Genomic DNA, 25,889 nt, shown 5'->3' with positions numbered 1-25,889 from the left:
GAGAAAGAAGCACAGCAGTGCAGCAGGCAGTGTTGTTTCTGTTAATGACCTTGTTGAATTGCCACAGCAAGATTTAAGAGTTCTATCTACCACAAGAGTGGTATTATCCTGTCTGTATTCTTCCCATTCCTGGTACTGTTGAAGGGAAGGTTTGGGCATCCACTTTCCATATCTCCAGAGAGCTGAACTAAGTAATCTCAGAGGGTCATGACTGGTTTGTTTTTTCTTTAGTGACAGCTGATCCTGGTATTAGAGATAATTAATTTTCCTTCTTTCTGTGCCTTGTATTGTAGGTATGATTCCTTCACTGACTCTTCAAGGAATGAAATGAAGACAAAGTTTGCACTAACAATGGAATTTGTAGAAGAGTACTTGAAAGAAGTTGTGAATCAGCCCTTTCCCTTTGGAGACAAAGAGAAAAACAAACTTACATTTGAGGTGCTTCTCAGCTATCTGCATCCTACTTACAGTATTCCTCATTTCAGATAGGATGACATTGCTTCTTTCAAAATAAAGCCAGTTGCAGAATAAATATTGGTGTAAAATAGCCTAAAGAAGCCCCTGTTCCTAATTCCATTGTTCTTGGTGCTGACTGCAGAAAATAATATTCTTGTCTGCTGTGTTTTTCCAACCTTTCCTTCCTTCCCTGGGGAGGTTGCATTTCAGTGGAGGAAGAGGGGATTTCTAGGGAGTGAATGGTGAATATTCCTGTTTTTTCTAAATTAGTGAAACAATTTGTAAGGATTCTTCAGTATAAGTAGGTGCTGTTTTCTGTATAGGGTATTACACTTAATGAAACACTCTGGATAACCTAATCCTGTGGTTTAAACATTGTTTGAAATTCTTGACAGAAACTTTAGATAGGCCTAGATTTTCTAGGTTCACATAGCAAAGAATTAAGGGGAAATGCTTACAGCATTTATAGTTCTTCCTCCATCCTACTTCTCTTTGTTGCTTTTGCCTCTGGTCACCTGAAATCACCTCTGTGCACACCTATCATCTTACTCTTCTGCTGACTTCCATCTTCCCCAAAGCGGCTGCCTTTTTAAATAATTTCCCAGAGTCTTTCTTCTTGATCTTATATATTTTCACAGATGCAATTTTATCCTCTCAAGCCTTCCTAAATCTCACTTTGGTTTTGCTGTCTGCTGTAACCTGACTGATCAATTGCTTTGTCTAATCCTGACAAACATTTAATGTCATTGGCCTTAGTCCAAAAATCAGTGGCAAGACTCGTGCTAGTTTGAATGCGCTCAAGATCTGAATTTCTGTGGAAGCCGCTGTCACTCGTGCACTGGGGTCGGGGCAGGAATGGGCAAGAGCAGGATCGCAGCAAAGGCAAAGAAGGCTTTACTCCAAAGAACCGCGCGGTTTTTATAGAGTGGTATGATAGGTTCTGTTCTATTGGCTGGCTAACAGAAACATCTTTCTCACGCACTGTCCTTGAGAGGAACAGAAAAATAAAGTAGAAAAACAGCACCTGCAAATTGTTTATAGTCAACAAGTTATCACATCTTTTCAGCTCCCTAGAACTTCTCACAAGCCGCTGTGAGAAACACTTGCCATTTCTCTCTCTCTGTCCCATGGCATCCACAAGCTGCTGTGTGAAATGCAATTGAAAACCACAAAGGCTGTCAGTACTTCCTTCATTTTTATTTTCTTTTTCTCCTAGGTGGTACATCTGGCTCGAAACCTCATATACTTTGGCTTTTATAGTTTTAGTGAGCTTCTCAGGCTGACCCGGACGCTGCTGGCAATTCTGGATATTGTTCAAGTTCCCATCTCATCATACTTCGAAAGGCTGAGCAAGTTTCAGGATGGAGGTGAGATGAGCAGCACAGACTGTTATTCCAGTGGGTAATTAGCTTTTTAAGTTAGAAATAATTTATGGAAAATCTCATTACTCTTTCAAGGTTCTGTATTCCCACATCAGACCACCTACAGAAATGCATTGCAGGGGGCATTAAGATGATCAGCTAAAAATTAACTTTTTTGAACAGAGCTGCATCCTTCATGACTTTTGGGTACTGCATTGGTGTTGCTGCTCCTTTGCTTATTTGGAACTTTCAGATTTGGTTTTAAATCTCAATGCCCCTTGCTCTGAACATCCCAAGGGAGTTCAAGCAGCATTTGCCTGGGTACAGGGATTATGGTGGCTCATCTGTGGCACAGCTGATTGTTAATCTTCTTAGCACTTCACTAAAAGGGAGAATGAGATGTTCTGATCCCACAATGGCAGAAGTACCCAGAAGAAGTCCAGAGAAGGCCATCCTCTGCCTGTGTTTGTCAGCTTAGAATATGCTTTTTTGAACCCAGACCACAAAGACTCTCTGACAACCCTAGGACTATTCTGTATGTCCCACTGCCTTTGCTACCATGGTTTAAAACTGGGTTGAAGAATGAGCATGCCAGGAAGGTGCTGAAATGTAGCATTTAGTTTTCCTGTGTGAGTGGAAAAGAGGTGTGACAGTGGTGTGGGCTGAGGGTCCAGAAGACTGACTGATGGCAAATTCTGCTTTAATATGTAGCTAGTGTTGCCAGCCAGCTGGCTCACAGCACCAAAATGGATGAGCTGTCTTGTTGGAAACAATTATTTTGTGTTTTCTCTGGGAGGCCTTTTCCCAGCCTTGAGTTTTTCTAATCATCATTTTGCTCAGTCACTCCCACAGATGTCCTGCAGGAGTGTGCTGTTCTTCACAACTCTTTTCTTCTTTGAGGTTCACACACTCTGGAGAGGTGTAGACTGTCATTGTCATCTCTGAACCAAGAAGTCATATGCTTGGTTCTCTTGATCTTCTCTCCATCACTGCCAGCAGACTTTAGTGACACCCTCTGGAAGTCTTTCCTGCAATGCAGTGCACACCAAGTCATGCTGTAGCTGGCTGCAGTCCCACCTCAGCCCTAGAGAAAAGACTGTATGCCCAGACACTTGGAATTATGTTTTCCTTTTTTGTCCCTGAAAGACTGCATTGCAGAGTCTTTTCTTAAATGGCTCTGGACACAGTTTGACTCCAGACATGATCTTGGCATATTTGCAACATGGGACATGCAGATGTGGTTCTTCTGCTTAGTTCTCACTCTGCCCAAGCCTTTAATCCTGATTATACATCTTGTTTAGTGTTTTTTTACTCACATTTATTACCCATAAAATCATGTTTTGTCCTGAAGTCCTTTTATTTCTACAGATGGGTTTCCTTTCAAGCTATGTAAGAGAGGAAGGAAACACCCATTAAGTGCAAACAGACCTGCTCTCAGTTATATGAATTTCCTTGGCAATTCCATGCAAATCAATGAATTTGCTTTGAAATAAATGAGTGAAGGAATGTTGCAAATGGAAGCTCAGTAGCCTTTTTAGTAGTACTCAACCACGCACTGGAGCCTTCTTGGGAACTTTTTGTCAGAAACCTGGTTTTGTCTCATGTTCTTTCAGCAAAAGAGCACAGAACAAAGGTGTGATTTTTTTTTATTACCTTCAGCCTTTGTGCAGATTATTTAAATTTCTTTCCTGCTATAGCTGTCTCGGTTGATGTTTACCTTTCAAACTGTCCTGGGCTGACTATATGATGCTTTTATCCCCAGTCGTCTCGTTCTGTTATGCTGAATAATAAGTTTTGCACCTTTAAGACTTGTTGCAGAGAGTGAAGGGGGGAGAGAAGAAGTGCACAGTTTTTTTTTTCCAGATACTGCTCTCACTCCTCCACATTCCTGCTCCTGGACCGTGTTGTCTACAGATGGACAGACTGTGGGACAGAGCTCTTTTTTGTCTTTAGTTAGTTTAGCTAGCTGAGGCAAAGAAGTTTCCTGGACTGTGGTTTTTTCCCTTTTCTTTGGACCTGTTTAAACCTGCTCTGGACTGAACACCCAGCAGAGCACTGGCAGCTGCACCTGTGGCCCGCCGGGCTGGGCCTGGCCTGCGACATTTCCAGCACTGGACTGATCAGAGACTGAGTGAGCTGAGCTGCAACCCGGGGAGGGACTTTCTCAGTCTGTCATCTCTTTTGGAGCAGCAAGGGGTTTTATTTTTTAATATTGTTTAGGTTTTATTGTTTAATAAACAGTTTTTTTCCACTTTTCTCCAAGGAGGTATTTTCTCCCAGACCGGTTGGGGGGAGGGACTGATTGAATTTGCTTTCCTACTGGAGCCCCTTTGGGGATTCTCTCCCAAATTTGCTCTAAACCAGGACACAAACACTGACCAGTTCAGGTCAGGATGTGACAATCCATGGATGTTCTCTTGTTAATTACCTGTGGGTTGGTTTGGTTTGTTTGGTGGGGGTTTTTCCCCTTTTTCTACTAACTCTATGTCTAGAAAGCTTTGGAGAGGGTTTTTTGCTGGTGCAGACTGTTGTCAGTCCTGTCTGCAATCTTACAGGAGCCTGGAGATATTGGCTGTGCTGTCAAGACTTAAAAACAGGCATTGAAACTTTGCTGTGGTGAGACAATGTGTTTTTATGTAGAAATAGCTGTAAGACTTTCTGGAGAGGCCTTCTACAGTCTTTGTAAAAGAAAAGGATGCCTTTGGGTGGTCAGATCTTTTCTTCAACCTCCCTTTTCTTTTCTGATTGAGAAATTATGAACTACATAAAGTGTGCATTCACTTTGCACTTGAGACAGCATGATCCTGAATATTTAACTGCTGTGTCCAAGCAGCCTTTCCTCCTCCTTTCCCTGGAGGTGCAAACTTACCTACCCATGAGCTATAAAGATGCATGTTTTACAAGGATGAAGTTGAAGCAGTTTAATAACTCCTTTTCACTATCTTTGAGCACCCAGCTCATAGAGCTTCATGTTCAAAGCACATATTTCATGTCTGAAAATCACAACTAGAGCAAAACAAAGGAATGCTTTTCATTAAGGAGAACCACTCAAGAATCAACCATCGCTTTAGTTGCACATTGCACCACTGAGGGGTGGTGCTGGGCTGGAACTTCTGGGCCTTTGCTTGTGTTGGACTGCAGATGATCCCAAGGGTGAGTCCAGAAGCAAAGGTGTTCTCTGGGTCCTGTGGAGTCTGGATCTGTCTTGTCCAGGACGCACTAGGGATCCTGAGGAATGAACAGGCAAGTACAGAAACTGGACTTAGGAATTTTTTCTAGATCTCCTCTCACTCTGAGAGTAAGGACTGTTCACCATGCAAAGCTGTAGGTATACATTGGGTTTCCATTTTATAGTAATGATGAGATTGTACATGCAAGGGTTCCCTTCCCTTTTTACACAGATATTCTCTCTTATAAAACTGTGTTGCTCAGAACATGTTTGTTGTTTTATTAGTTACCTGTCCTGGCTTTTTATTCTCTCTTTTAATTTACGATACTGGTTTCTTAGGTTATTAAAAAGGGTGAAAGTAGGAATTACCTCAGTCAGTTTTTTTAGATTTTGGAAAATGTGATGGCAGTTTCTAAAATCAGAATGGTCTGTTGATTTTTTCCAGCAAGTGTTTTCTTATTCATAACTTCCATAAAACACAGACAGATGGATTGTTCCCTGCCCTTTGTCAGGGTGGTGGGACCTCTCTCTCCAGTCAGAGAGGTGTGAAGGTGAGTTCTTGCCTTTAGAGGAGGTCAGATTCCATTCTCTCACATCTCTTCAGACTGCAGCATCCTCTCTGGCAGGTCCAATGCTTATAGCAGTCATACCAAACCTTTGCAGAATATTGCAGGTAGGTGTCCCTCCAACACATTATTACTCTAGGGATGTGCAGGTTAACCTAGCTCCTTTCTGAAGAAAAAATAGCTTCCCTGAGTTGCAAAAATCATTACATTGATGTTCTTTAAACAAACAAACAAACAAAAAGATATGATTGTTTCTGTTGTGATTTTTGTGTCTATATTGTCAATGTATGGAAGTTTAAATTTTGGAGTTTATAGAAGTTGTGGGGCTTTGTTTGGGTTTTTTATGTTTGTTTATTGGTTGAATGGTTTTTTTAAAGCTTCCAGTCAGGGATCACAAATGTCTAGGCATAAGCTTTAATTCAGTAAGAACATGTATTTCATTCCTTGAGCTTAGGGCTTTGAAGTGTAGCTCATAACTCCAGTTTTGACAAACACTGAAAGCCAGTCATGATGCCTGAGACTGACAGTTTATTGGTATAAACAAATATGTTTAAGTTTTATCAAGCATTAGGGGCATGATCCTGTAAATCTTTTGTAGAAAAAGTGCTACTGAATACCAGCTTAGGTTCTGTATATTTTAATTTTCATCACTATCTAAGTATAAATTTGCATAGATTGATAGTGAATCTATATTTAACAACAAGATTTTGTCAATAGTTATGCCAATTCAGAATCATAGTTATTTTCAGGTTCTAAGAAAAATGACTTGAAAAGGGGTTTGCCCAAATGGATAAGTCATGTAATTTCTATTCTACAGCTGTAGTAGATTGAAGGTGGCATCTCTGTAGAAGTTGAAAATTTTTGTCAGGATGTATGTATTTTACATGATAGGTTTTGTATTTTAGTTTTCTTAAAATGTATTGATTTCTATGGGAAATCAGTGCTGAAAATCTGGGACAGGTAGGTTATGCTGTCTTTCCATTTATTTTTTCCAGGTCAGTAGCAACAAAAGTCTCCAACATCTGATTCTAGTAATGTGAAGTTGTTGGGAAGTGGTGAGCTGGATTCCTGACTGGTTTGACCAGTCCACATTGTGAAAACTGTAGTCAGGATTTTGGGAAATATATTGATGATGGGTGGGAGAATGTGGTGAGTCTTGGCTGTGGAAGGCTTTCCTGGAGGCTTTGCCTCAGAACTGAAAGAATCAAATTTTCAACCAGCAGACTTGAGTCTTCTTCCCTGTTTAATATTTATTTCTTAAGTACACCCACTTACTTCAGTAAAACTACTTGTTAAGTGAGGAATTATATATGACAAGTGTTGAACTGTTGAGGCAAATCTGTAAAATGGAATGTATTTTTAGGCTTAGTGGAAGTTACATGAAGACTTAATTAACCTTTTACATTAAGAAGTCCTTTTCCCTACTTTGCTTAAAATTGGAGCCACCTTGGTGGCTGAGGTAGTCCTTGATGTTTGCTTGGGTTTCTCTGTCTTGGTTTGGCAAAGATTCTAAAATCACAGAATCATAGCATGGCTTGAGTTGGAAGGGACCTTGACTTATCTCATTCAAACTCCCTGCCATGGACAGGGACACCTTCCACTATCCCAGCTTGCTCAGAGTCCCATCCAACCTGGCCTTGGACACTGGCAGGGATGGGGCAGCCACAGCTTCTCAAGGCGACCTGTGCCAGGGCCTCACCACCCTCACAGGGAACAATTTCTTCTGGATATCCAACCTAAACCTACTCTTGCCAGTGTGAAGCCATTCTCCCTTGTCCTGCTGATCCTTACATTATTGTAAATGTTTGTTACTTCTTTCAAAATACTTAATTTTAATGCCACTGTCAGTTACTTGAACCAGAATTAAATTTAATGTACATGTAGTTTCATGGGTGACCTTATTTGATGAAGACAGATTGAAGTAAGCTGGCTAAGAAACATTTATGAGACAAGATCCTGTAAAAAGTAAGGATGTATATTTTTGGAAATGCTTCTTATCTAGATTGCACCCTAAAAATGAACTGACTTGAAAATCTTGCAGCCATCTTCTTTTTTTGTTTTAGTCAGTGTGTCTTAACTTTGAATTATTTTTGTGCATATTTGAAGCTGTTTTCTGTTTCTTTTTTTTCCCCTTTTAGATTAAAAAAAAATATATGGGGTGTACAAAATATACTACCTCTATCCTAAAGAGATATCTTTTTTTTTTTAAGGAGAAAATGAGGATTTCATTTAGTACTGCTGTCATTTTGGCACCTTTCAAGAACATTATAATCTCTTGCAGTTTTAATTAAAAGGTAAAGTCATTGCTTTCCTAGTAAGTGCACCCTGCTGTATCATTCCAGAGTAAGGAGCCAATCTGTCTTGTCCAATACTGCTAATTTATTCTCTGTGAATTAAAATGCACATCTTTCTCTAGGTGCTATTTGCTCTTCCAAATAGCTGATTTTAGTCAAACCATGCACCTACAGCATATGTCAGGTCTGAAAGAGGAAGCAACATGGTAGTAGCAGCAGGTAAGCCACACATTTGCCATGCAGCTCAGTGCTGTTTAGTTACTGTTGTTTGGGAATGAGAATAATGACATGCCAGGAAATACATCCCTGAATTTGAGCTGCATATGTCTTGGGATGCAGTTCACAGTCCTGGGCACCAGCTGAAAAAGCCCTCAGTGGTACAAATCTGGGTTATCTGCAGAGTTATCTGTCCCTCAGGAGCTCTACAATTTTTCTGAGCCAGTGTCCGCTGATATCAGTGGGAGTCTTTTGGTTTACTTTGCTCAGTCTTTTTGAAAAATAAATTTTAAAAACTGCCTGTAATAAGCTTAAATTGCTCCCACCTCTGTGATTCTCACGTTAAATGTGTTGCCCACAACTGCCTAAGGAAGACGCCTCTTTTTACTTGTTCAAACTGTTGGTCAGATATCCCAGCTGCTTCATGTTGTGCCTGGATCTGTATCTTGGTGGTGTGTTCCTCCTGCAGCTGGAAGTGACACAAGATTCCATCCTGCCAGGGAGCAGGATGGGGGGGCCTCGCCTTCTCCTGGAGTCTTCAGCGCTGGTGAGGTCTGCTGCCTCTCTCTGCAGAGGAATGCTTATGATTCTGTGTATCAGGGGACTCTTGTCCAGACTTCTGTTGCTGTTACACAGCCCAGGAGCCTCCTCAGCTCCAGCTCCGGTTAGGTCACGTTTTCTTCCAGCCCTTTTGGCTGCAAGTAGAGGTACACAGTGTCTGGAATCACCAGTGAGGCCATTGAGGGTTGACAACAAGGCTGCACCTGCCTTTTCTGTAGTCCCTATGGGTTCTCTGTCTCCAAGGACCAGATTTCATCCAAGACTATTCAAAATTACTCTACTGTTTCTCAGCCCTGCATCTGCATCTGTTACCTGCACTTTTGTCTAGTTAACAATTTGCAGTATCTTCTTTGAGGCATACTTTGATTAGCAGGGCTAATGAGGCAGTGGCTGCCTGGCAGGCTGGAGCAATAATTTATACCAGCAGTTTACAAGAAAAGAAAGGTTCTAAGAGGAAAAATGAGAGTTAACTGTGTTAGTCACAGATAGCTACAGAGAAGAAACTGCTGTTCAGTGCAGAGAATTGCCAGACCAAAGGGGAGGTCAGACTGAGAGCTTAATTCTGTGGCATGAACCATTTCTCTTTCCTCCTTACTCTTTCCCTCATTATAAGACCCGTGCATTAATGGGATTCCAGAGACCATTGCTCTTCTAGGAATCAATATCTGTCTTACAGATGTAACTCAGCTAGGAGGCTTGATTCCCATGGTGCTTTTTACCCTCAAGGCCAGCATGCTGATGTATGTATTTTTTTCCTTGGACTAATGTCCGTGGCATGAAAGCCATGCTTGACACAGCTCAGTGGTTTTGGGGGTAGGAAAAAAGCCCAGAACCTGCAGAATGTCAGGAGAAGGTGAAGTTTGATGGAGTTTCACCATGGCTGGGCGGCTGAGAGTTTGTATATAAAAAAGGAAGGTTTATGGCTATGTTGTGGTGGAGGCTGGAGTGGCCAGATTCACTCAGGGGCTGGGGAGCAAATGTACATCCATGGCACATAGGTAAGTTTTTTCCTTTGTTTTGCTTCATTACTTGTGAGGACTATAAAATATGGAAGTGATACCTCGCCATGTGTCCTTAATGCCAGGCATTAGGTTTTCTGTAAGCCTTACCTGAGGTCAGCTAGTTATAGAGCAATGAAAAATGGTTTAATGAAGACATAAAGTGTGATTCTTGGCCTGTTTATGGTAGGTTCTGAAGTCTTTATGAACAAATTCTGTAGAAAACCTGTAAAAATTAATACCTCTTTCACAAGCAGAGCTGTAAGGCTTTAATGCTTCTGGCAAATAATATACAGCTCTAAAGAGTTTGAAATAAAATGTGTTCCTTTAGGTAGTGAAGTGTTGTTATTATATGTTCTTAAAATGGCTGTAACTTTTCATGCAGAAAAATTAAATTGCATGAAGGAATGCAGCCAAATCAGCAAAGAAATGTAGAGCTAAAGCTGCCATTGGATTCTCAATCTTGCCCTTGGTATTTAGACATTGCTGCACACGTGGTTCCCTGATGGAGGATCCCCGAGGACTGGACGTGTTATGTGCCTTAAGATGGCATGAAAGCTTTCTTTGGGAAGCTTTTGGTGGAGCAATAGTGTAAATATCACTGAAATCCCCAAAGCCAAGGATATTTGGAGTTTTGGCTGTTGTGAATACTGTCTCAAAACCTGGTTGAATGCACCTGCACTGCTACCTGGGTTGAGATAAGGTCCTGTGTGCTGGTTTTGACTGAAGTGTCAGTGTCCTAATCAAAAGCATGCTTAGGTTTGATGGCATCAGAGAGTTGTTGCTATGACTTAATAACTGCATAGACCATGTGAGAATTGTCATATTTTCTAAAGCCCTTTGTTGCTTCATCCTCCCTCCTCTTTTTTCTATAAGCAAGATTGAATAATATGTTTGATTTTTATGGACAGGTTAATGAAGGTTGCTGGGGTAGTGGATGCATATACATTTGTCTTTTCTAGTCATTAACAGATCTCTTGAAGATCTGATCAGACCTTTCAGTACCTAAAGGGAACCTACAAGAAAGATGGAGAGAGACTATTTACTCCAAGGGCATGAAGAGACAGGACAAGGACAATGGCTTCACACTGACAGAGAGGAGGTTGAGATGGGATATGAGGAAGAATTGTTCCCTGTGAGAGTGGTGAGGCCCTGGCACAGGTTGCCCAGAGAAGCCGTGGCTGCCTCATCCCTGGAATTTTCCAAGGCAAAGCTGGATGGGGCTCTGAGAAGCCTGGTGGCAGGTGTCCCTGCCCATGGCAAAGGGGTTGGAACTGGATGGTCTTTAAGGTCCTTTCCAACCCAAACCAGTCTGTGATTCCATGTGGCAGCTCCCTTTTAGGTACTTATTTCCAGAAGCATTGAGCATCCAACTGGTCCAGTCCCTAATGAAAGCTGCTGGGTGTTAAAATCCTTTTGAAAATATGGGCACTTTTAAAATTTCTGTGTTGGGAGATGAGCACTGTGGGAAACTGTTCAAGCTAGAAATAGCTGAGCAGTTTTCAAAACTGAGCCCTAGGCCATCTTTCATTTTTCTTTCTTCTGAGGAGGACTGAACAGCAATGATAATAAGAGCAGACTCCTTCCCCCCATGGCAACTAGGGACCAGATCAGGTGCCTATAGGTAATTTTTAAATAAACAAGGCTGCACGTTGGTTCCCTGGCATCTTGGAGATTTCTGTGTAGCCGAGGACTCTGGGGACTCAGAGGACTCTGGCTCTAAGGGGGATCTGCCAGCCTTTGAGGCTTCCACTGACTGTTCACCCTCAGGTTCTGCACAGCTCTCTGCACTGTGTGTGAAATATCCAAAATTCTGTGGATCCTGGAGAGCAAACTGAGGATGCTCCATAGCAATGGGCTGGGAACAATTGGAAGCAAAGGCACGAATTGCCAGCTGCCTCCAGCAGTTGTTTTTCTTAGTGAATATGGTATTTTGTCACTTATCATCCATACTGTATTGCATAGCAGATTGTTGTTCACTTTTATATTCTGCTTTTAGAATTTTTGCAACCAGTAAATGACTTATCAAGAAAATATGTTTATGTAGAAAATGAAGTGTCAAATTATCCACTGTTTCGATTACTTGGGTGGTTGTTATTTTTTTCCCATAATTGACTCCTCTGAAAAGCCTTTCTTCTCAGAGAGGCCGCTGTGTTGTCAATCGTGCCAAATTGTATGAGATTATGTGCTACAGTTTTGTGACAGAAACTGATACTCATTAGGAAGTTGTGATCACTGTAATAAAAAGTAATGAAAAGGAGATGCACAGTTGTCTATTCAAAACATGACAAGCATTCTCTTCTTTCCTCTTCCTTCAGTGTCTGTCAATCTGCAGCTCCTTTAAATTACCACTTGTGCATAGTGCATTCACTCTTCCATCGACTAATCTTGTTGAGACTGTATAGGAGACATTTCTAATGGGTCCACTGCTATGGAAGGCTTTTGGCATCTGACTTGTCTTGGCAGAAGGGGGAACAGAGAAGAAGGGAAAAATGGAAAAAGATTCAAGGAGATTTCCTTGTGTTCTTTTCCTCTGTTGGTCAGTCACGGCTCTGAGTGCTTGTGCCGCAGTTTGCTGCTGAGAGAAGTGGTTGGTTGCACACATTAGCACCTCACAACATTGCAAGGACTGTTCTCTCCCTGCCACGCTTCACAGCCATATATAAATGTTAGTACCTTGACCCCAAAGAAAACAGCCAGAGATGAGGTCAGCAGGTTAAGGGTGGCAGTACCATATGGAGGCACAGCTCAGCTTCTCTTCACTTATCTCTAGCAAAGTGCACATAAGAGTAATCAGGGTTCACATCTACTTGCTCTCTCTCCTGATTTATCTCAGTTAACTAGCTGAGGCAGTAAGTTAATTTTTCCTTGGTCATTGGTATTCAGGAAGCACTTTGGAGATGTGACTAAGATCAGAGCTCCCTTATTTTAGTCATTGTGTGCACATGTACTAAGAACTTAAATCTCTTTTATTGAGCCAATGTATTTTGTCTTGCATTGTTGCAAGCTTAGCTGACAGAGAGCCAGTCCCTTTTTAAGCTGCAGTAACCTTCCTGCATGCCTTACCTCAGGGAAGCACACCCTTCCCTGTTGGGATAACCACCTTCAAGCAAGACTGCTGCTGGCCCCTCGTGCTTGTGACTGACAGATTTAATCCATGCTTAACATGGTCCAGGCTTCCAGGGCTGGACAGGCAACACTGGGTATCACCAGTGATAATTACAGGGGGATCTTTTGGAAGAGAAGCTGCTTCCCACTCCTTATGTACATGGAAGATCTCCCTGGCTTCTTTCACAAAGCAGAGCAGCTCCTCTCAGTTGAGACACATCAGCTGCTTCACTGCTATCCATGAATGTGCTGCTTGACTGCTATCTGCTCCTTGGAGAGGGTTGCATTTCATCAGCACCCTGCAAAACATAGTTGTTGTGATACCTTTCCTGAAAAGAAATGCTGAATTGCTCCAGTTGCTGCAGCATTTTAACTCTGGGAATGTTCTCTTCAACCTGCTCTGAATTAACTGAAAATTATAGTCAGCATCAGGCAGTTGGTTAAAAAGTTTTCCAAGATGACACCTTGTCTCCCTGCTGTTATTGACAGAAATAATGCAGTATTGAATCACTGCCCATTTCAGCTGTAAATACTGAACTGGACTAAGTAGACTTTTCTCTTACTAAAATCCTTTCCTATGCATTAATGAAATGCTGTTTGAAATGGCAAGGATAATAAATACCTCCTTAATCCTCCTTCACTTTCCCACCTCTGTCTTTTGAGATCACTTGCATTAAGGTCAATAGTGAAGGAAAGCTGTGGACAGAGCGTTTATCCTTGTTACTGATGCTATTGGGAAGCAGCTTCATAGCTGCCTCTCACCGGTTTGTGCCACCTTTGGGCACTGGTGTTCTATGGCTAAGAGGAAGGGACAGGAATCACCTAATTTATTTTTATTTCCTAGATGTTTTTCTGGGCTCCAGTATCACATTAGCTGAGTGCCTCAGAGTCTTTGCTATTGCAGGCCTCTCAGTGTCCTTCCTAGAGGTGGAAAAAGTGACCTACTCATTTATGGAGGTTGTCCTGAAATGCAGAGACAGTGACTAATTCCTTTTTCACTGAAGGAGTTGAATTGCATTGCCTGCCATGCCTGTGCAGCACCCCAGTAATAGCTGAGAAATAAGCAAGATATGGTCTGGGCAAAATCCCAGCTTTCTTTCTCCAAGAACTGAGGTGCACCCAAGATGTTGTCTGATGTCTTGTCCAAAAGACACTAACTTTTTCGTTAGCTTTACACCCAGTAGATTTCAGTCTTGAAGGGTGAGCAGGAACTTTTCAAGATGAAGTGGAATTTTTCTTCCTTATTTTGGACAAACTGCAGTTGTGTCTTGTTTTTGAGAAGAATATCTTCTGGACTTGTCTTAGACCTAAGTGGTTTCATTATCATTAACCCCATTGACTGAAGTTTGTTTTTAAAGAATTCCTGAGCTTTCCAAATGCCCTCTATTTATATTTCCCTCTGCCCAACTGAGCAAAAGAGATTTTGAATCAATGTTTTGAGAGATTATAATTTCTTAACTGAGATGTATGCCAGGGGTGTTGCAGGCCATGATGCAGCTGCCCAAGCTACATCATGTCTTGTGGGCTTATGTGTCAGCATTAAGGACAGAATGAAATGAATTTCATTTTTTTCATAGTTTGAAGATGAAGAAGATACAAAATGTTGGTTCAACTGAAGGTACTTTAGGATTGAAGGTCCTTCATGTAGTACTGTAGCTTTGCACAGGTGTAGTGGGTGGTGGTCAATACAAATACTTGTTTAGCACTTTGGGAGAAAGGAGTTGGGGAGTGGGAGAGAGATATTCATCCCATGTTATGCCCACACTGTTTTACTTGATTTGAAAGGAAAACACACCATTTTCATTTTATGTCATGGAGACTATTTGTGATGGATTTATTTGCTTTATGCCTGCGTAAGCAGTTAGAACTTTCTGTGCCAACCTAATGTGAGGATCCAGCCTTTATTTTGACTTCTAGGTTTTTTTCCCCTAACAACATGCAAAATCAGAAGTACATTTCCCCTCCCCCCCACCTCCTTTTGTAGAGACTTGAAGTATTATTTTTAAAAGACTGATTCAGAGTGATTGCACACCAAACCAGATGCTGAATGGGACCTCAAACCTGACACAAATCTGCCTCATTCACTTTGAAAAAGCACCTTCTTTGTGTGTTTCCCTTTTAAAGTCAGGGCTAAAGGCATTCTCTTTCCATACACATTGTAGTTGTATCTGGATTGAAGAAAGAAGGGAGTAATAGGAGGATTTTGCCAACAAAATAAAATCCAGCCTTGACTTTTACAGCAGATTATCTGGGAAGAGGGTTTCTTCAATGTGAGTAAAGCTTGGCTGTGGCATGGTGATTAAAGTGTACTAAAGGACAGACAAGAATTATTCAGGCTTCTCTCAGCAAAGCTACATTTCCTTCAGTCTTTTCTTTGCCTTTAGTGTAACCTAGGTCCTGGCATTCTTCCTGTGAAGAGATGCTGTCATTCCCTTCCTTTCTTCCATTCCTCACTATCTGTGTCTTGCAAGAAAGGAAACTGATTCATGTAGGTAGGTAGCACAATATTCTCACACTTTCTTGTCCCACCTTTGCAAGGAAGCCACTGATTCACTGAGATGCTTTTCCCATCAAAATTCACTACAAAGACCAGTATAATCTGTGGGAACAGATGGTATTTCTCGGTAGATTTTGCAGTGTACCATTGCAACCTGGATAAAGGTTTTACCACATAAGTGTAAAATATTTTTTCCCTCATGAATAATTGACAAAAGGCACTGTGATTACAGATACCAGCTTGACCTTCAGGACAGCCTTCAAGCCTGGCATTGTCCTGGCACTTTTTTTTTAAAGGGGGATGGTTGGCTGGTTGTGTCAGTTGGGTTTGGGTTGTGCCCTGTCATTTGAACCACACAATGAGATTGATCAGACTGGCACAACCTCATCTCTTTACTCTCCTTCAATATGACATCTAAAACTCTTCCCATGTGTCTCCAAATTGCAGCAATAGATGGTATTAATAAAATACCAATAAAAGTTTTCTAATGATAAGTATAGTCAAGCACTGGAATTGCTTGCCTAGGGATGTTCTATAATACTGGATATGCAACACTCAGTTTGCAAATATTCTTAAAAACAAGTTAAACCTCTTTAAGAAATTGTCTTGGATGTGGATAATGCACCTTCAGGCAAAGGAATGGGTGAGATTTCTTTAGTTCTACTTTTTATCATTTGTTGAGCATGTTTACAAACTCTGGAAATATTTTGGCATGTTTACCATCTGTTGACCTGTAAGAAATGATATCTTGGAAAAATCAGCATAGAAAATTTTTGCCTAATTGGGTAATTTGAATGAGCTCAGGAGCTGAGGGCTTCTTTTTCAAAATGCCATTTGAGACTGGAAAGGGGTTTGACAACATGGATGTAAATGTAATATATAGCATTGTAAACATGCTTTAGTCCTAGGAAATGTGTCTGTTTTTGTTTAATGCACAGGGAACAACGTCATGAGGACCATCCATGGAGTAGGAGAGATGATGACCCAAATGGTGCTGAGCAGAGGGTCTGTGTTTCCCATCAGTACCCCTGACATACAGCCAAGCATTCACACAAGCAAGCAAGCCAGCACTGCAGACAGTGAAGATGTGATTGTAATGGACACCAAATTGAAAATCATTGAGATTTTGCAGGTAATAATGAGGGGTGGTATATTACACAGCAGCTATTTCACAGTTCTGTACTCACACAGTGGCCAGTTGTGTTTCCCACATTCTTACTATTCACTGCCCTGTTTATTGGAGAAATACCTCCTTGATATGAGGAAGGATAGTCCTCTGTGTGAACAATTGCAGAGTTGTGGTCCTCACCCTGTTGTACCAGTTTCACTTTTGAAGGAACAAGATGCTGCAGAAACTTTCTCACTGTAACTGTGCAAAGACAACTTGTCCTCTAATCTGCCTCACTAATGTTTCCTGAACACCGTGTGTCTGTTTCCAGTTTCTTTCACACACTTAACACTGGGGTTGTTGCTTGATTTAAGCATTTGACCCCTCTGTTGCAGTAGTTGGATAAAGGGCAGAATTTGGCCCTGGCCCCACTGAAGTTGTGGGAGGCTGCACACTTTTGGTGCAATTAATGCATTTCAGATTTCTGCTGTTGGGCTGAGAAGAGTCTGTGGGCTGCTGTGATTTTCTCCCAGCTGATATGACAATCTGGGTGACACCAGCCTGCCTCCTGAGAGGCAGTTTTCACTTGGTGCTGTTAATAAGTGAAGTGGCACACGCTTGCTCTGTGTACCGAATCCTGCTTTCTGCAGTGCTTGGGCCCTGAAGGAATGTTTCGGTGTTTTCTATAAATTCTCTGGATTTGTTGGTACCAATGTCACTTTTGAAGGATTCCATTTGTTCTGACTGCTCATAAATTATTTAGATGACTCTAATTACTTGTCATGTGAAAGGCTATCAATTGTTAGAATATACTCAATACTGCATTCTTTGGTTCTAGGCCTCCTTTACTTTAAACTTACAGTGAAAGACAGAGTGTTACAAAATTATATGACCTAAATAACACAAATCATGTGTATTGCTTTTCATTTTCCTTGTTTGTATGACTGAGTTTCTCTCCATGCTGTTCTGCTTTACTGGTGGATGCCTAGGAGGATGATTCCAGGACCTTGTCCTGTGCATTCCCTGAGAGAATCACATGTTGTCTCATCCTTTCCCTTTTCACAGCACATTCATTGCAAGACCCCTCAGGATTGAAGAGTACTTAATCCTAATTTCTTACTTAATCTGTGGTTTGGTAGTTAAGGATTGGTCACATGGTCAAATTACTTCAGATAAGTGAGTTGTCATATGCTGGGTGAATCCCAGTAAATGTGCATATATATGATCCTAGCCCACAAGAAATACAAAATAATTCAGTTTCATTTAAAATGCAATGAGGAAGGATTAATTTCAATCATGTTACCTTTCATTACTGTGTTATTAGCCTCAACGGTGAGTAAGAATATTTTAGATTTATTTTACTAACATGCAAAGCAAATACAATGGTGATTAAAGCTGTTCTATTCTCAGAAATATTTCAGTTTGTAGAAATTTAATTCTCAACGTATCTTCCTGTTGCTTTAAGTAAAGACTGTTTAACTTATGATTTCTATTCTGCCCTCAGCCAGAATTAAACAGATGGTCTGATAGACTTAGTTGACTATGCATGGACTTGGGAAATTTTTATTTTTAAAAATCTTGCCTGTACAATTCTGGGGCAACTTAATAATGGAACCAAAATAGAGAAATCCCATTACAGTGGGTCTGGGAAGCATATTTGACTTTAGCTGTAGATCAAAGAAACAGGTTGGCACCATTTACTAACTCACCTTTCAAATCACCTGTCACCTCAGCCTTGGAAACTCAGCATATGTCTTTCATCCCCACTGATTGTAAAATATGTTAAATAATCTTAAAGGTGTTTGATTACATGCTTGCATTTCCTGTGGGCAAGAAACATCCATGTGTATAAGTGTCAGCCCTTAATTTGATGCTAGTGCTTCCAGCCTAGTTATTTTCCTCACTATTCCAATATAAAAGCAGCATTTCCAGGTCTGAATTAGGATTTTTCCTGTATGAGTTTCCAGTTTCACAGCTGAGGAACAAAAAGGGATTTCTCAGATATCTGAGAAGGTGAGCCTTGAGCCTGTTGTGCTTGCTCTCTATTCCACTCTGTGGGGCATTGGAAGTCCAGCTGAAATATGAAATAGTTGATGTCAGTGTGGGTTTGAAGGTTCTGATCTGGCTTGCAGGCAGCGAGGACAAGACAGTGTGTTGGAGCCCCTGCACACACCCAGTGGTACTCAAGCAATCCATAGGGCAGAGTTCAACATGTCTCAGGATGGGCAGGGGAAAGAAAGAAATCACAGAAAGCTGGTGAATGTATTGGATTGTTTTTTCATAGTAAACTTAAATTAATTTACTTCACTTTTTTTTTTCTTGTAGTTTATTCTCAGTGTTAGACTGGACTACAGAATATCCTACATGCTGTCTATCTATAAAAGAGAGTTTGGGGAAAACACTGAAAATGTTGACTGCTCTACATCATCCCCACCTGACACACCAGGGACTGCTTCAGGTAAACCTTGCAATTTTCTTTCAATTCTGGGTGGGCAACTGCAAACACTGAGCTCAACTGCAGCAGAAAGACACAGGCTACTGCAAGTTGAAAAACTTGTGAAAAATTAAAAATTTTAAGGAATTCCACAATTTTTTTTTACTGGTCTGTCCTCCTCCTCTAACAAAAAAGTGATTCCTTTTCCCCCACTGTGATATTTTGTTCTTTTATCTGTGCTCTTCCCAAAACACTGCATGGTGGTAAGTGGATAGTGTTTGGGGGTGGATGAGGACAGGTTTAAGTGAGATGAACGTGACATGGGAATCATTTGGCTTTCCAGGGAGCCCTCCCTTGCACACACAAGTGCCTAAAAGGTCTGTGTGAATACCTGCAGGTAGGGGAGAATTGCTCTAGTTGGAGGCGGGCATATGTATAATACAGGGCTGCTGAAGTCTTAAGTAATAAGTTATATTAAAGCCATTCTAAAGCAAAATGATGGTGTGGCAAATAACTGGATTTATGGTAAATATTCTAAAGTTCATGTGTATGCTTTGCTGGGGTCGGCTCAAGAAAAAAGAAGAAAATGTAAGAAAAAATGTAAAAGTTTGACTATCTGCATCATTTGTAGGTCACTGCTGGTGACTAGTACAGTTCCTAGCACCCTGTGGCTTTGGTCCATCACTACAGTTCTCTTCCTCAGGAACAGTAATACACAATTTACCTCTGCCCCATATCCTGTTTGTTCTCTGCTACTCTTGCAGAAAGCAAATTTTGCGTAGTTGGGGAATGACTAGTTAGACCTTTACTTGATACCATCTGCTTTAAAGAGGAACAGAACTCCATTTTGCTGTGCAGATTAAATGATGAGCATTGGCTTTCTTTGTTTTTTTCTTTTCTTTATTTTTTTAATTCAAATTTTTCTTCTGATTTTTTTCCTAGCAATTGTTCCTGACATAGATGAAATTGCAGCTCAGGCTGAAACCATGTTTGCTGGCAGGTACATTCTGAAGTTTTACCTCTCTGTATACTTATATATCTTTTTGTTCATGTCAATATTTCTCATGGCCAATCTCTGTTTATTCTGTGCTTATTTTTATAGCCCTTTCTCTTCCTTTGCCTGCTTGTTAATTGCATAAGCCATACTTGAACAGAAACGTGCCAGGAAAGACCTGGATTTCAATCAAGCAAACAGCCCAGCTGGCCTGGATGGCTGTGGGATTGGCTATGAGCACCCTCTTAGTTGTAAGAGAGTTGGTAGAAAGTTTTTGTTGTGCTCCCAAAGGCAGCTGGGGAATGGTGTACAGGTGTGTTGGGCTGAACCACATTAATTTTCTATTTATCTTATAATGCCTCACATGGGTGCTGAAAAGCCATTCTTTTTCTGGTGTGTCTTATGGCTGCAGCCCCAAATTTCCTGGATCAGCAACTTGCTGTTGGCCCTCAGGGTTTCTTACAGATTGCATGACCTTTGTCATTGCACTTGGTGTTCAAAGTCCTTGGAAACATTGTGCCAGCAGTAATCTCTCCTGTGCCTCCTCAGATCAGGAGAGGACCACTTGCCATGATCTCCTGGTCCACCAGAGGCCTGTAGATTACAATTTATGCTTGCAGGGTTCTGGAAGGGATTTCAGCTATGCTGTGAACAGAAAAACGTAACCCATGGAAAACAGTCATACTGGAGAGTTATTACCATTATCACTATATTGGTTTAATTTTACGGGTATAATTATAATTACACTAGTAAAAATTAATTCCATTTAGACAAGGCCGTAGACTTTAAAGTTTTTCTTGGAGCTAAGGAGAAGGATCTGCAATGTGGGCACTGTGATCTTTCCTCTCTCAGTCCCTCATGCATTCTCAATCTTTACCAGCACAAGCAATGCCTCCAGGCCTCTCCTGAACTCCCATAATGTAAAACAACACACAGCCCTTGGCATCTGCATCTTTAAAATGAACAGAGAGACCGAATGGTTTCTTGGAAACATTATTTCTGCTTTGATATGTTAAGTGTAAATCTGCTTTCTGCCGTTCCACATTATGAATATGATTCCAGAAATATGATGCTTTTGGCAATTCTTGCTATTTTTGATCTTATTTTTTCTTAAATGAAATTTTAATAGCAGCTGAAAAGGGAAGGAGTGAAAAGGAAAGGGTCAAATTAATCTCTGAGGAAATGCAGTTTACTTCATTTAATTTGGAATGGGGATGAACCTGGCTCAACTTAACCATGACATAAATGAATGCTTTTGCAATACAGATTTTAATCACAATGTTTGACACATTTTGTAGATACTTACTTCTGCTCCATGGTGTCCATTATGCTATAAGATTGCTGCAATAACTGTAGGAGAGAAGTCCTTGTAAAATATGTTAAAGTCATATTTATAATTTCCCTCCTGCAGCATATTTAATTTGATTTTAAGACCTCTGTTGAGTGAAGATTGTGTAGAGAGGCATATTTATCTCAAGAGCTTTTATTTTTTCTTATTTACTTTATTTGGTCCTTTCTCCCCATTTCTGTTGCAGAAAGGAGAAGAATGCAGTTCAGCTTGATGATGAAGGGGGCAGAACTTTTTTACGGGTCCTCATTCACCTGATCATGCACGACTACCCCCCATTGCTCTCAGGGGCTCTGCACCTGCTCTTCAAGCACTTCAGCCAGAGAGCAGAAGTTCTGCAAGCATTCAAACAGGTATGGGTGGGCTGAGTGTTATCCCAGGAAACTGAATACAGAGCCTTCCCAAAGGCTGTTCTGCTACTTAAATTGCTGTTTGTTGCATGACAGTGTTATTTCCTCAGAGGTCAAGTATTAGCAGACTTCTTTGGCCATATGTGCTGCTATAGGTTATAGTTCTGTGCCCCCCAGAAATTATTTCTGGCACTGCATCCATCAGGGAAAGCGTAGGTCCGTGGTGAGCCTCTCACAGGGATCCCTCAGGGACAGAGCCAGTGCCTCTATTTGGCAGGCAGTGTCCCCGTGTCAGCAGTGAGACTTCTTTGTCTTCAGGGCCACTTAGGCTGGGCATTGTTATTTTGTTATTCACCTGGTGCTACTAATTCCAATTCAGGTGTCTTTGCACGGGGCTCCCCTGCCTGATGCAGCCCAAATAGCAGGAAGGCAGGGACAGAGCCAAGCCTGTTTTCAGCTTTTATTCTGTCCCTCTGGTAGCAGTGCATGTGCAGGCTCCATGTGTCCGTGGATTAGGACAGGGAGATCTGATGTCATGGGGCTGCAGGACAGAGATGCCTCTGTTACATAACCCTTTCTAACATATGTTGATAAGAACATCTGATGCTTATTGCAGGAGCTGGGTAGTGTGTTGTCTCATCGTTATGTAAGGTAGGGAGGTTCCTCTCCTGTGCAAACAGATGAATGATAAAGACCTGAAAAGCTTTTGTTTAATGTTATTGTTGTGCAGCATAATGGCCTCCCACCAGGTATTTAAAGCTAGGCTGTGCTGGTTAGTTGCATAAATAGCTGTTATTCCCAGGTAAGCAAGGACTGAGTTGCTTAATGTGTTTTTGTGAAGGATGGAAAAGGCTAATGGAGAAATAAACAAAAAAGACTGTAGAGCACGTGGAATAAGAATGCCTGCAACTGAGCAGCATTCATAAATTCTGTAAAATAGCAAGGTTTTGCCAAGCCAAAGAGATTATTATGACAAAAACTTTATATTACAAAATAGTGAACATTTGCCTGGATGTAATGTGGTTTTAAAAACAACATCAGTGTTGTCAGTGACCCTAATCTTTTATATGAGTATGATTTCTTAAGTGTGTTTATTAATTTACTGTAAAAATTGCTGATAGTTTTTTGGCATATTGTCTTGATTAATAATCTTGGGAGAACAGAGAGCGTTAGAAAGAAAGAAAATGTGTTGGTCATGCTAAATCAAGAACTACACAGAACAGTGAAGAACCCAGATAATTTGAGCAGTACAGGAAAAGGAAAAATGAGATTAGTCTTAATAAGTGGCAACCACTCAGATGATGAGAAATTCCATGAACCCGAAAGTCAGTTTGTCAGCTATATTCAGAAAAGTTTTTCTAAGCTGGCCTAACAGTATGAAAGTCTGTTATTTTTCAATATTTGATTATGGTGGTGTAGGAGATCATTAAAATTGCTGGCCATTCTGACTTTTCTTTGGATGCCCAGATCTCTTGTCATACCATCCTTTTTTTTCCTTCTCAAGTACAGTGCTAAAGCAGTAGGTATTTCTAACTATTGCTTTAATATGCGTGTAACTGTATTTTATAATGCCATGAGATTCATGATCAGTGCATCAGAGCTCACTCTGCACAGAACTCAAGAGCCTGTAAATCTGCCTGTGCTGAAAATGTTTTGCAGTGTATTCAAGAAGGATGTTGTGAATGTTTTAACTATCCTGTTTTGGGCAACTACAGCCTCTGGCTCTGCTAAAGGTTTTTGATAAATGGGGACTAAGAGCCTGCATGTGCCATGTTTGAATTGCAAGGGAAGGTTGCACAAGGCACCTGGAAAGAGGCTTAGAATGGGAACTATCAAGCAAATTACCCAGCCATAAGTGCTGGTGCTACTGCTGTAAGAGCTTCACAATTTTCTCCATTTCCAGGTTCAGTTGCTGGTGTCCAATCAAGATGTGGATAACTACAAGCAAATCAAGGCTGATCTTGACCAGCTACGTCTGACTGTAGAAAAATCTGAATTGTGGGTTGAGAAGAGCAGCAATTATGAGAGTGGAGAGGTGGGCGACAGTCAAACCAAGGGGGGAGAAGAGCCAATGGAGGTGGGTTTAAAGCCTTTGCTGTTGGAATTGTTTCAATTCTGATAGGTAGTTTCATGAACAACTGCAAAATCGTGGTCTGGTTAAGCAAAGTGGCAAAGTGAGAATGTGAAGTATTCTGGCTGAGCTTTAGGAACTGACAGAAAAGGAAATAACACTTCTGTTATCAATGTATTCAATATTCTCTCCTGATACATTCAGGAACTGAATTCTTAGGTCACAGAGCTGCCTTCCTTTCTGGGTGCAAGCCACAGTGTCCAGCAGCACCCTGAAAATAATCTGGGAATTGTGTGCTGGCAGTTGGATTGACTTGATGGACGAAAAGAGGAGTAGACAGTGTCCTGTAGCCAAGGGAGATGAGCACAGTCAAATCCATGTTTGCAAACATCACAAGTAATTCCACTCTTCACCACACAAGACTGACCTAAGAATGTTGAAATTTTGTAGGTGAACTAATGTTTTCGTTTCTTTGGCCCTTGTCATACCACTTTCTCAGGATATACTCTGATTGGATGTGGAACTTGAATCTAGGACTGTGAACACCTCTTTTTTAAAGATTTCATTGTTTGGATTTTTTAAATTTTGCTTTTCAGTGCAAAGTGAGGTCACCATTTAATCATTTTTCTCCAGCTGAGCTTTTACGAAAACACAAAGTCTTGCTGTGATGGAGGTTTGTGCCATAAGAGTAGATAGAGCAGGCTTTTCCACCAATATTTATTCCCACTTTTCCTTTTTCATCAGAGGAGGTGGGGAGAGATGAAGAGCTGTGATTTCTGACACAGCATTTTCCTTGTTCTCTTTCCTGGAGCCAAGAAAGATGGGTGAGGAAGCTCCCAGGGAAATAGAAAGCCAAGTTGAGGTTAAACAGTGTTGTGGAGGCCACACATTAGGAAAAAAAGCTGGAGCCATGGAGAAGAGAGAGGATGCTTGCAAATATCTGTGACACACACGTGGCCTTTTAGATGGGGAAGCAGATTTTTGGTGGCTTCATGCAGGGGCAAATCCAACCCTTCAGGAAAGAATCCCAAATTCCTGCAACAGTATAGGTCCTACCCTTTCTCTGATCTAGCTTAGCTGATGTTCTGATACCACATCTTTAGTGGTGTCAAAATTAGGGAGGAATCTGGAGTTGAAGCTTATGTGGTATTTCCTTCCTTCTTTCCTCAAGCACAGCTCAAGTAGGAAAGAAAATGTTCCTTTAGGCATTTAATGAATTGAAAAGGTAATGGGGAAACAGAAAATAGAATTGTGTCAGGATTACAAAGTTTTTTAGCAATACTGCATTTTTAAATTGAAATTTATTCCTATGGGTAACCTTGATAGCAAGGAAACTCCAGGAAAAGGGGGAAAAACAATGTGTTTCAAACAGAGGCACCTCTCAATGGGATATTTTGAATGGTTTTTTCCCATGAGGCACCTGTGGGTCTGTCTGGATTAGCAGTGCTTCAGTAGATGCACAACATTATCTCTGGCAGATCAGAGAGATTATTGTATCAGAGCAGTAATATGTAATCTGCTGGCTAGATCATCTGCTGTAATTCCCTGAGAGCTGTGCCAGGTTACAATAGCTCAGAATCTTGTCCATCTTTTTTTTTTTCCCCAGCTAAATTCTTCTTTAACAGTGAAGAGGTGTTTTTACCTGGCAAAAAAGTAACATCAGGTAGTCAGTACTCTCTCTGAGGTCTTAAATCAGATGTAGGAGGTGTGATGTTGGGCACAATCTGCAATGTGTGAAGCAGGTGGCTAGCTTTAAGCAGACAAAAATCCCATGAGATCCATGCTTCCTTGGAATGGATACTGGGTATTCAGAGATGGATGAGCCTCTGGGTCTTTAGGGAATATGCCTCATTTGCCTGTGTTGAATTTTTCCCAAACAACATTAAAGTGTGCACAAGGACTTAAATCACATTCCAGAACACTCTTCTGTTAAACCTTTCAACAGGCTTCTGTTGTCACATGAAGCCTGTTGAAAGGTGTACATAAGAGTAAAAATACAATTTTTTTTTGCCTGAGTCTTCCTAGGTAATTGTTTTTCACTTTACTGTCATGACCTGTGAGCCTTTTTTTCTTATTTTTTAAAGTCATATGACTCCAGAAATAGGATTTCTAGAAAAAAGGCCTTACTCTTATAAAAGTATCCAGATTTCTTACATCCATGCAGGACTGTCTGGATAGGGACTGGAGATCAGAGTTGGAAAGAGTACTTGGAGTTATGTCAGACATAAATGAGACACCAATAGGGTTAGGAAGAAATGCTGAAATTGAGCTCACATAAGAGCCCTGCTTGAGAAGGGGAAATCAGATAAAACCTGTTCACTTGGTTCTCTCTAGGAAGGGTGTTCTGAGTCTGTGTAG

At 41.0% G+C, this 25,889-nt stretch overlaps 1 protein-coding gene across 6 annotated transcripts in view; it reads left to right on the top strand.

The window, feature by feature from the left end:
* ITPR2 (inositol 1,4,5-trisphosphate receptor type 2) overlaps positions 1 to 25,889 on the top strand; it is a 244,386-nt gene that overhangs the window by 75,952 nt on the left and 142,545 nt on the right. For all 6 annotated transcript variants that reach the window (XM_071422550.1, XM_071422548.1, XM_071422551.1 and 3 more), the window contains 7 exons: positions 294 to 438; positions 1,673 to 1,823; positions 16,165 to 16,358; positions 18,660 to 18,792; positions 19,711 to 19,768; positions 21,298 to 21,463; positions 23,364 to 23,537. In XM_071422550.1, the coding sequence (XP_071278651.1) occupies positions 294 to 438; positions 1,673 to 1,823; positions 16,165 to 16,358; positions 18,660 to 18,792; positions 19,711 to 19,768; positions 21,298 to 21,463; positions 23,364 to 23,537 (1,021 nt within the window). The remainder of the gene's footprint in view (positions 1 to 293; positions 439 to 1,672; positions 1,824 to 16,164; positions 16,359 to 18,659; positions 18,793 to 19,710; positions 19,769 to 21,297; positions 21,464 to 23,363; positions 23,538 to 25,889) is intronic.

The sequence above is a fragment of the Agelaius tricolor genome, unplaced genomic scaffold (assembly GCF_023055355.1).
Source record: "Agelaius tricolor isolate 1412-34295 unplaced genomic scaffold, bAgeTri1.0.p SCAF_3, whole genome shotgun sequence".
NCBI classification, from domain to species: domain Eukaryota; kingdom Metazoa; phylum Chordata; class Aves; order Passeriformes; family Icteridae; genus Agelaius; species Agelaius tricolor.
This window is presented reverse-complemented; position numbering and strand designations above follow the sequence as displayed.